General features: G+C 43.5%; 1 protein-coding gene across 1 annotated transcript in view; it reads right to left on the bottom strand.

Annotated features, from left to right (window-relative positions):
- Window positions 1-12,260, bottom strand: part of VPS13B (vacuolar protein sorting 13 homolog B) — a 795,867-nt gene that overhangs the window by 28,097 nt on the left and 755,510 nt on the right. The window contains 2 exon segments of the mRNA XM_042923372.1: window positions 11,450-11,649; window positions 11,860-11,987. Of these exon segments, the coding sequence (XP_042779306.1) occupies window positions 11,450-11,649; window positions 11,860-11,987 (328 nt within the window).

The following is a 12,260-nucleotide window of genomic DNA, read 5'->3' as shown; positions in this document are numbered from 1 at the left end:
TATGATATGCAAAGGAAGTCAACTGTTTTTTTACTAGGCTTATAGATGTGGGATTATTCTTCTGGCACAAACATCTATATTTCCCTCTCTCAGTGACTCTGCGTAACTTCAGCACATGTCCCAGGGTTTTTAGCAGAGAACTACCACCCCTCAGAGGAGGGAGGGAGAGGATCAGTAAGGGATATATTTACTGTTCTGCTCATTCTCACAGTCGTCTTTGGGCCTTAGGAAATGAGGACACTAGTACTTTCTAAGAGTGAAGATAAGGCAAGCTGATGGTTTCTGTTAACTTCCCAAGGGACTTTGAAGCAGGCAAATGAACCTAAACCTTTAAAGGTACTTCTTCTGGTCAAAAACCTGGACTCTGAAGAAAAATTTGCTGGGTGTCCCTTTCACTCACCACTAGAATGGAAGAAACATGAACTTTAATTCTCAGGAGCCTATCCCTGTCTCTTTCCCCCAGTAGAGAAACTGCTCACAAGGCCAAGCATTTTGTACAGTGGCAGCTCTAGGGATTAGAGATTAGGTATCTACCTACCAGAGAAATTAGGCACCTGTACCGAGGTTCCCCCAGAGGTTTCAAAATAAGTCCTTGTTTTGGTCTGAAGGTTTGGCCTTCAAAGCCTCAAATACTTAGTGAAGAAGAAACTTTTTGAAGAAAAACCTTGCTGACTCCTAGTCTAGCTGGTTGTAGCAGCCGCACACCCAGCACCCATGCCCTTGCCTAGTCCACTCTCCTACGGATACAGAGCTTGGCTACGTGGCTGTCGTCAGCTGATGGGATCTCAGCAAACATGGGGCAAGAAGCTTGGTAAAGCTTGCTTACTGGGGTTTGCCCTCCTGCCAACCATGTGAGGAAGCCTGGCCTAGCCTCCCTAAAGAGAGACCACATGGTGAGAGAGATGCCCAGACTTTCCAGCTGAATTCATTCCTCAGCCAACTTCCAACTGAATGCAGCTGCATGAGTGATCTCAGGCTCATCCTGCAGAAAAATCATGCTACCAAACCTTCAGACTCACGAGGAGTCAAGCGTTTTCAAGCCTCTAGGTTTTGGGGTGGTTTTGTTACAATGGGGCAGACAGAAAGTGATGGAAACTCCATCAACCTGCATCCTTGACTGACGATGGAGAACAGAGCTCCCTGGGCACAAAGCATGAGCAAGAAGCAAATTCTAGGCTTCTGATAGGCAGCATAACCTAGCCTATACCAACTAACATAGATATTGGTAACAGAAGTAGGGTTCCAGCAGAAACCTAATGCATGAGTCCTTGGCTTACTGGTCAGGCAGTAGAAACTGGCATTGAAAGGGATTAAAATGGCAATTCATGTTATGAAGTAGCAAGACATTTAGTAGAACTGTTGCCTGAGATTACCTGGGAGGCAGATTATAAACCTAATCCAGAAGATGAGGTGTGAAAACAAAAACATTAGTAGTGTGTGTTGGCTAATATTGGCTGTCTCTGGAAATGCATTCTGAAGAAGAGATGAGCTCAGCAAACAATTTGCCAGTTTGCAAATAAAAATGAAAAACAACAGAGATTCCAGAAACTCGGGGTCTTGCAAAGCTAGAAATGCTTTTGACCTCAAACAGCAAGAGACCAAAGTTTAGTGTTTGAATATGAGAGCAGATTAATACTCAGCCTTAGGGCTATGTACAGGCATCACACTCACTGTTAGAACCTCTTAATTATAAAAGTGACTCAGAAAAAAGCTTAGATTAAGAGTATAACTTTGCCACAGAAGCTCTGAAGTTAGAGGCAAGGAATCAAGATAGCACAGGAATATGCCTTGAAAAGGAGCACAGATGTGGTTATCGGTACATAAATTCTCTGGAATCAAATAGCGTTTGAGAAATGACTACTGATGAATACACTCATGAGTCTGGACTACAAGAGACTGAGGTTACTTGAGCTTCAGATGTGACCAACAAAGATCTCTGAGAGTACGTCCAGGGGCTGGAAGAAAAATGGTGAGAGCGCAGTTCCAAGAGCAGAGACAGGGCTCAAAGACCAGTCCTTGTTTCAAGGTATAAACCCCACAGTTACGTGCTCAGAAACTTTTTGGACTTGTCATAGATGAGAGGCTGCTGCTATGTCTCATCCTTCCCATTTCCAATTTGGAGGGGTTAAAACGATGATCCTGTCTTGTAAAATGGGGGGAGGGGAGAACAGCATGAGCTCACAGGTCTCCAGGTGAAAGGAGTCAAGTCCAGACTAAGAGAGCATCACTCAGAAGTCCTGGATTTCCAGTGGGATGTCGTGACTCATCGGAACCCTGGGGAGGCAGTGTGTTTGTTGCACACAAACAAACACTCATTTAATTCACTAAATTAAATGAGTAATGACCAAGGGGATTTCTGCTTGTTGTTGCTGAGTTTATTATAGAATAAGCTAGCCAGTCCTGATCAGTGCCATCATTTAGGTGTTTTTTCTTCCTTCACTTCACACTGGTGGTGTGGGGGACGCTATGGGCAACATATAGTCAAGAGATTTGCTGCTTTGGCCACAAAACACTTGGAGGATACTCTCTGTATCTGTGTTGGAGCACTATGATCAGTAAGACTTTCTCTCACACATATGGGAATAAGAACACTACTCCGGGCCTATGTCTTGCCCTCCACTTAGTACATTGTCTTCATTGTCTTTTACTACAATTACAAATAAGAAACACTTCAACATAACTTGTGCTTTTCTACAGTTATCTTTTTTAAAATTTATTTATTTATTTTGAGAGAGAGAGCGAGCAGGGGAGGGGCAGAGAGAGGAGGAGAGACAGAATCCCAAGCAGGCTCCATGCTGTCAGCACAGAGCCTGACACAGGGCTTGATCTCACGAACTGTGAGATCATGACCTGAACCTAAATCAAGAGTCCAATGCTCAAACAACAGAGCATTAAAATGATTGATTACATTTATATGTAGCAAAAAATATTTTAAAAAATTATACTAATTTATTTTACTAAGTTAATAAGTTATGGGGGTGGGGTGCCTGGGTGGCTCAGTTGGTTAAGCATCCAACTCTTGGTTTTGGCTCAGTTCATGAGATCAAGCCCCATGTCGGGCCCCAGTGCTGGGCATGGCACCTGCTTAAATTCTCTCTTTCTCCCTCTACTGCTCTAGATTGTACTCTTTCTCTTAAACAACAACAACAACAACAACAACACCACTAAGTTAATAAGTTACAGGGGGACACAAGAAATAAAAGAATGAATTTTGAAAGTCTCTCTTCCCTTGTCTCCCTTTTTCCCTAGAGGCCATATGCGACAATCCAAGGATAATCCTTGGAGGGAGGGAGTTATAAAGTGTCCCAGCACTGCAGCTGAGGTAGACTTACATAATAGGTAGAACTGTTATTAAAACTCCTTCCGTACTCCCTTCCTTCAATATTTTACCGATTTCCTCTTCAACTGGGTTCCAATAGCCGTAGGAAACATCTTACTGGGCTTCCTCCCTTTCTAATTCTCTTTCTTCTACCTAAGTCATGTTGCCCCCACCTCAGATTTTCACTTCTTTTCTGTGATGAGTGATTTTTGCGTCAGCCTGACTGGCCACAGGGTGCCCAGGTTAAGCATTACTGCTGGATGTGTCTGTGAGGCTGTTTCTGGATGGGATTAGCATTTGAATCAGTGGACTCAGCAGACTGCCTTCTCCAGTGTGGGGGACATCATCCAGCCTGTCGAGGGGCTACCCCCTTTTCTCCTGCCACACTGTTGAGCTAGAACATCTCATTTCATCTTCTCCTGATGAATTTATGCCATCAAATCCCTTGGTTCTCAAGCCTTTGGACCCAGACTGAATTATGCTATGGTTTCCCTGGGTCTCTAGCTTGCAGAAGGCAGATACTTAGCCTCCAAGGGTAGAACTGCACATAAATCAATCAGCCATGTTATTTGTTCTGAACTTTGGCTAAAACTCATCTTTCATAAAAAATTTTACTCCCTATTTTGGGAAGGAATAAATGGAAAAGTTACTACTTATTTCTCTAGATGAAGTGGCTTGTAAGAAATATGTTAAGAAAGAAAACCATAATATGGAAGAAGCCAAGGCTTAGGCTTTGAAGGGAAGAAGAGATTTGCATGTGTACTATGGGACTATGTGCTACAGGACTGATCCCTAACGTGTAGAGGGAATAAGGGAGTTGAGTGTAGCCTGCTTGGTCTCAGGTAGTCAGTCGTCTGTTTTAAGCAGTTTAAGGCCCGGAGTTTCAGGCCTGGAGAGCCTTCTCTGGGCTGGACTCTTGTGTGTTAGTAATCACTTTTGTGGTTCTTGTGGAGACAGACTTGAAGGTGAAGAGGTTGACAACAGAGAGACCCTTAAAGGGCCTTAAAGGCTATTGCTAAAATCTGGGAGAGGAATGATGGATAAAAGGCCTGGAGTAGACCATGGTCACAGAGAGAAGGGGCAGAACCAGAGACATTTCTGAGGATTTCTGCCGGCACCTGATGACTTCCTGGATGTGTAGGGGGAAGAGAGGGAAAGGAAGGAACTGGGCTGCAGTAGGAAAAGTACAGGAAGCCTGACAGTCTGGGTTTGGATCCCAGGTCCACTTGCTCTGTGCAAGTTGACTTCTCTGAGCTTCAGGTAGCATCTACCTTTAAGGGATGTGGCAGGGACTAATGATATTTGTAGAGTGCTTGACATAAAGCAGGAATTTAAAACAAGTTTGCATAAATATTATTGAAGGTTTTTATACTGGGAAAATGGCGATAACAATCACTGAAGTGAGAACTCTAAGAGAAGCTGGCTTGGGGAATGGAAAATGATCACTTTGGTTTCAGAGATGTTGGGTTTGAGGTGCTTGTGAATTTTAGGTGGAGATATCTGGTGGGTGGTAAGAACACAGACTTGGAGCTTAGGAGGGACGCAGAGGCCAGAGAGAGATCTGAGAGTGGATGATAGTTGGTAGCTAAAGCAATGAGATGAGATCTCTCAGAGAGGAAAAGAAGGGAAACGAATTTCTAAAGTGAGAAAAAGGTGGATAAGCATGAAAACAAAATAGCGTTATTCTGGGTAGAATTCTTCCCTCTGTGTAATTACTGAAAAATACTTAGGGAAATCCTTACTCTCAAGCATCTTTAAACGCATTGTGACTCAGCTGGAACAAATTGTAAACACACAGAAGACTCTAGACCAGGGAAGGCACTTGGCAGTTGTTCAGAAGTGGGTACCAACCTGCTGATACCCCTTCTGGCCCTGATACGGGATATATGGGAAGGCAAATGAAGTAAGCAAGAAGCCAAAATATCTGTACTGTGCATTTGATAAGTCAGATACTTACTTGGATTTGGTGGCTTTTTTCTGCATGAAAATTCCTGGATGGAGGCTAAAGGGGTCTCAGAAAATGACTACACTACATGCTCTTTAAGCATTAGCGCTCAGGGTTACCTGTCTGTTGTGCACCAAATGGGCTGATTACACACTTGAGTCGGGGTTCATCAAGGCACTTACCAAAGTGTCTCATGGTAACCTTGTAAGCAAGATAAGAAGTATCTTATATAGTATGGTTTAAAAAGTGCTTTTAGATGCATTTTCTTATGTAAGACATGTGGGCTAGATGACAGTATAGTTTGGTGTGTTAGTGGCTGACCGAACCCATGCATTAGGGAAGTAGCTGGTGATTCACCATTGCAAGTAGACCTTGGACGTGTCCTGTTCAACATATTTATTAATGACTTGGACGAAGATGTAGAATGCATGCTTGCCACATCTATAGATGACATAGAGCTACCAAGGATACCTAATATGTTGGATGACAGCATCACAATTTTTTTTTTAAGTGATTTCAACAGGCCGGACTAGGCCAATAGCAACAAGATTTAATTTATTGGGGATAAATGTAAAGTCCTGTCACTGGGTTCAAAAAGTCAACTGTACAGCAAGTCATATGATAAAGACCTGGGGGATGTGGTTGACCACAAGTTCAATAATAACAAACAGTCTGAACTTGTTAATAAAAAGCTAACTCAATCTTCTACTTTATTAATGGAAGCACAGGGAGGTAATAGCTGGTTAGACCACATTTGGAATACTATGTATAATTCTGGCTGCCAGATTTTTAAAAGGGAACATAACACACTAGTGTATTCAGACAAGGGTAACTGTGGTGATGGGTCTGGAAATCACATTTACTGAAGGAATGATTCAAGGAACCAGAAATGTTTGGCCTGGATAAGGGAACACTTAGAGAAGATGTTGAAGCTGCCTTCAAATAATTGTAGTGTTGCTATATTAGAGGGGGAAGTAAACAATCTGTGATGCCCCACGGGGTAAAACAAGGATGAATGAGTGGGTGCCACAGAGGGACAGATTTCAGCTTGATACAAGCAGAAACTTTCCTGTAGTCACTGCAGGAATAAGCCACAGCCAGGACACTGAGGGGAGATGTCATGGACTCTGTCCATGACAGAGGGGAGATGTCAAGGGACTCCTGCCCTAGGTAAAGTTGAGATTAGAAAACCTCTTCTAACCTGTGCTTTCATGAACCTTCAGGTAGTGATATTGGTAGCCAGGGCTGGACTCCAAAGGATAGACAGTGAGCTCAGTTTGGTGCAGGAAAAACAGGACTGGGCCACATGTGGGCAGATCCAGGTTCCAGCCTGATCCTGCTTACTTATAAACCACCTAGCTGATTACTCTTTAAGCCTCAATCCTCTCATCAGGAAAATAAACATAAAATTATTGCCCTAACGATCCCAGAATTTTTGCCATGATCAAAGGCTCTGTCTTAGGACTTACTCCACTTGACTACATTTATTTACTTACACTCAGGTTCCTGAAGCAGGAGTAATGCCTTATTTAGGGCAAAGGGTTTGGCTCTTGATAGTTCCTCAATAAGTTTGCTGAATAAATGAATGGAAGAATTGAGACTGTGGATGTGAGAGCACTTTGTAAATGGTATAGAGCTCTATAACCATGAAGGATTGTCATTCCCCATCTTTCACACACTGAGAAGAAAACACTGGTGACACTGACTCCACTAAAGACTTCTGCTCAGAGTCAAAGATCATGAGAATTCACTGAATCTTTTTAGAAGAAAATTCACCTGCAAACTTTCTGGGGAATCACATCGCTCATTCTTCTTTGCTGTCCCAATGGCTCAGAAACTGCGTTTCATAACCAATTCAAAGACTTCCCAAGGCTCTTAAGATAAAAACCCAAGTCCTTAGGTGCAGACACAGAATCTTGCTGGATTTGGCCTTGAATTGTCTCACTAAACCCTTCTCCCACCCCCCTTTTCTTCAGCTGGCACTATGGCCACACTGGCATTTAGATTCCCGGAAGGACCACGCTCCCTCTCTGAGCACCGAAGCTTCAAACATGTTGCTCTTTCCGCCAAGGAAAGTTTCCCACTTTTTTGTCTACTTAATGCCTGCTCAGCTTGAAGGCAGAGACGCCAGGTCTCTTACCAGAGAGATATTCCTTGGCCTCTCAAACTAGTCTGCTGTATACCCTAACAGGACAACTGTACCTTCCCTTCACGGTTCCTACTGGACTTCACAATACAGCCACCTAGGCGATCACTTGCTTATCCTCTCCTCCACCTGTCATCTCCTGGGAGGCGAGGGTGGTGTTCCCTTTAGTTCACTCTGCTTCCTGTAGTCCCAGTACTAAGTTACAATGCCTGGCACGTATTAGAAACTCAGTAAGTATTTGGTGACTGATGACTGAAGCATGCCTCTTAGTGTTTATGTTACTTAAATGGTAACTACGTTTTCTTTGTACCTTTTTATTCAAAAAAATATTGGCTAACGCTGACAAAAATAAGGCTTCTGATTAACAGGAACTGAAATCCCATGAACTATGCAGGGTTCTAACCTGTTTTCCAGATAGGATCAAAACTGTGGCTTAAAATGGTCAATGTAAGCTCACTTTTACGTCTTTGCTTATTTATTTGGAATCTAAAGATGTTTTCCTCTCGAGTCAGTCAGGCTACCACTCCCTGTCAAGTTATGGACAAGAGCACCAGCTGCTGCATCAGGGGCTCAGTCTGAACCACCATGAGATGTCTCCTAGCCAGGTGTGAGCTGGTAACACAACCCTGGAAACCCCATGCCAAATACAGTCCGGATTTTGTGGCCTACATGCTATCTATCGGGTCTTCCCGGTGACTCCTGATCCGAAGAACACTTCTTTGTGTGATTATAAACTCATTTTCTGCATGTTCCCTCTCATAGTCCATTTCAAAATTATGCAACACGGCACTGTTCTATTTCCAAAACTGAGGCGAGGGGCCTATCCCTGGCAAAAGCTAAAGGAGTTCTCTTCCTGGAGGCAATATTAGGGATTTTACAGTGTTTTAATCCTGCTTTTTAAGGCCAGCTTGGAAATTGGCATCATGTGCCTCAGACCAAGGGCTGAGGAAAGGCTCCTGGAAGACGATCTCACTCCTACAGAAGGGCTGCTTCCTTTCATCAGAGGACACAGCTCCCTTCGCTCCCCAGTGATTTATATGCCCTCGTGTATTACTGAGGAGATGTCGGTGAGGGTCTGAAACAAATCTTCCTGCAGAGGAGGAAGTGAACCATGGTCTGCAGGACATATGGCACACAGCTCCTCAAAGATTAATGGGAACATGAGCCTTTTCTGGGTCCTCAGACCAGGGATGATAAGGGTGTTGGAAAGAGTACCTCTTCCTAGCTTTGAAGTATCTGTGACTACAAAGGTTTGAGGAAATTTAGAGTGAATGGGAATCCCTGAAATAAGGTTTGGCAGGCAGAATGCCTATTGTAAAGAATCCCCCAGACATAGAGAAGTAAGTAAAGTTTTGAAAATCTTCAAACCGATGCAGAGGAGTTCAGGAACCCTTGAGAAGCTTGCAATATTTATTTTGTACATTAATGAGACCAGGAATGTCTCCCGAGTCTGCACGGATCTAACAGACTTTCAGCGTTCATCTCATGAGTGGTGCGGACAGAAGAAACCACACCCCTGTGTAATGTGGAGCCAGTACATACGTGGGTCTCCAAGGTGAGGGCGGCCCCCAGGCTGCTCATCCATTCTTGCACCCGTCCCTGTCCCTGGCCACGTCCTCCACCTGTTTCTGCGGCTAATTCTCTCCCCAGACCCCCAGCCCTTTCCCTCTCTCTCTTGGCCGATGATTTATTCCAAACTTCACAATAAACTTAAGGCCACCGTGCATCAATTCAATTTCCTGGCCCCTCCCTCCAAAGAGCTCTCCCTCCCTGTGCCCAGTCCCACCTCTTTTCTACAGCCAGGGAAGAGGACGTGGTCCTTCTGTCCAAGGAGAACTACACTCCCTGTGCCTGGGACTCGTCTCTCTGGGCAGCTCCTCACTGTCTCTTCCACTTCTTGACTGACTCCATCCCTGCAGTACAGAAAAGAGCTTCCTCCTCTCTGACCTCCTTTGCTTCATGGCCTCACTCCTGGAAAACACAATTCTCATGTTCCTCCACGCCCTCCCTCCCACTGCCTCTGAACCTGTCATTTCCAATTGCTACCTTGCTTCTCTCCACCATTTTACAGCCTGTAAGCTTTGTCCATCAGGGGCGTTCTGTTTCTCCCCTGCCTGGGTCTCCTCCTGCCACTCTGCTTGTTCCCTCTCAGTCTCTTTTGCTGCTCTGCACTGACATGCCGGCGTTTCCCGAGGTTAGGGCTGGGGGCTCTCTTCTCCTCCTTTACAGGATCTCTCTCGCTTGACCTCATCTTCTCATTCACACAGTCACTCATTTGCTGATGTGATGTTTACTAAGATCTTCCTGTGTTGACAGGCACTCTGCTGTAGCCTGAGGATGAATAAGGCAGGTATCTGACTGCCAGGAATACTAAATTGGTAGGAGAACTTTTAAAGAAATAAATGCAACTTAATGTTACAAATGAGAAGTGAACATGGAGAGGGGCCGGTGGTGGGGAGGAGATTTCACAGGAGTGAAGACAGAGAATCTCTTGGGAGATGAGAAAGAATGTGCCAGCTGGGGAAGAGAGGCGTTCAGGAATCCCAGGTAGGGAAGCAGCATTTACAGCATGGTAGCTTGGAGCAGTGCTTTGGGGGTGTCTGGCAGGTCGGGATAAAATCCCAGTCCCTTCTCTTGTAACACGTGGGAACTAAGCCGTGTTACTTCTGGAGGCCTCAGTTCTCACTTCTGTAACATGGGGATGACAGTCCCACCTTGTACGGCTGCTGGAAAGGTTAGACAGGAATGAACGTAAAGTGCTCAGCATGATGCCTGGTATGCAGTAAGCGATTATGGAGAGTCATTATTATAATAAATATATTTATGACTTTGATATGTGTCCTGTAACCATGATAAAGAGACCTACTTCACAAGCTTGTTGTGAAGGTCAAATGAATTAATACGTATGAAAGAACTGTGACAAAGGATAGCACAATATCACTTGGCCACAAAATGGAATGAAGTTCTGACACACGCTGCAACATGGATGAATGAACCTTGAAAATAGTATGCAAAGTGAATTATCCGGGCACAGCAAGACAAATACTGTATGATTCCAGTTACACGAGGCACCTGGAACCTGGCAAGTTCAGAGACACATGGTACAACAGGGGCTACCAGGGGTTGAGTGGAGGGAGAATGGAGAGGGATTGCCTACAGTGTACAGAGTTTCTGTCTGGGATGATGGAACAGCGAGTGGTGACGGTTGTACAACATTGTGAATGTTTTTTAATGCCCGTGAATTATACACATAAAATGGGAAATTTTTAAGTACAGCAGAAATGAAATGCTAGGTTCACATGCCATTTTTAACAAAAATAAACACCACTAGCACTGAGATTAAGACAGAGACAAATCGGGACATTTTATCTGTTCAGGGTTTTTAAACTATACTTATATTTGTAGAGTGTTATGTACTTCTAGGAAGAATGTGTATGTTTTTATATTAAATTCTAAAGAGGGGATGAACCTAGGGTTGGCATAATGATTGTCCTAAAATCTGGACCGTAGGGGGCTCCTGGGTGGCTCAGTCGGTTAGGTATCCGACTTTGACTCAGATCATGATCTCGCACTTTGTGAGTTTGAGCCCCAGTCGGGCTCTGTGCTGACAGCTCAGAGCCTGGAGCCGGCTTTGGATTCTGTGTCTTCTCCTCTCTCTGCCCCTCCCATGCTCATACTCTGTCTCTCAATAGTAAATAAAAAAATGTTAAAAAAAAATTAAAATCTGGATAGTAGGACCACCTTCTATATAGAGGAGTCTAACAATTTTATTTCATTTTCGACTTTGGATCACACCCAATGTGCTTGCCTTTACCGAGTGCTTCTCTCTGGTAAACAGTTGTATAGGACATTGTGGAGGTACATATTGTATGTGAGAATTTATAACCTAACGAGGACGTAGAAATGGATACATGCATCCTCATCCGGAGATAATTAGTTTAGCACTGAGAACATGCTGTTTAGAAGGAGACAAGCATAGAAACCTTAGACAAAAGAATGTGTCTTGGGGCCTTGATGGGAACACGTGTGGCTCACTGACCTGTGTTCCCTGACTGTTGATGTCGATGGCATCACTCCACTCAGTTGTTGTGTCCCCCAGACATTCTACTCTCAAAAAGAGGCTAGGAAGTAAGTCTTTGGTCTTGCAGTCTGGATAATTGGAAATCTGATGATACAGTTCATGATGAATTGAGCACTCAGAAGGAATTCTTCTGCAATAAACCTCAAACTTTGGAATATCTAAAAAAAAAAAAAAGGCATATGCAGACTCAGGCCTTGACAAAGACGAAGGGATATTAAACATAATGTGGCAGGAGAAACTTCTCGAAGAGAGATGAATGATACTTTTATTTCAGTGTTCTTCACAGGATCACAGGTAGCTACTGAATTAAAAACCTCCAGGAAGATTACAGGTTTTATATTATTTAGATTCAATGCGATAAAATATACCTTTAATATTTTCCTTTATAAGGATTGTTACTGGACATCTGTTGTGGAAAATTATCCGAGGACTAGGGTCTTCTGAGAGGGTTAAATAAGTCACTCCAAAGTGTTCTTGATATGTCAGTGCTACTGCCCTGGAATGAAATCAAATCAAATGACAGAAGCAGTTTAGAAAAAAATGAATGCTTCCTCTCGTGGTACATGTTTATTTAGATTTGTAATATTCACAACTGCACAACACCATCTCTTTTATCAATCAGAAGAAGTGTTTTCCAGAGAAAGGAGGCCATCCTCTCATCTAGTAACGGTCTTATACTAATTACAGCTTTACTGACTTTTTCTCGACAATAGTATCACATAATTATCATGAAATATTCAAAGACATAAAAAATTATTTAAAAGAGGAA

This window comes from Panthera leo, chromosome F2 (genome assembly GCF_018350215.1).
Source record: "Panthera leo isolate Ple1 chromosome F2, P.leo_Ple1_pat1.1, whole genome shotgun sequence".
Classification (NCBI taxonomy): domain Eukaryota; kingdom Metazoa; phylum Chordata; class Mammalia; order Carnivora; family Felidae; genus Panthera; species Panthera leo.
The sequence above is the reverse complement of the archived record's forward strand: the minus strand, read 5'-3'. Positions and strand labels throughout refer to the sequence as shown.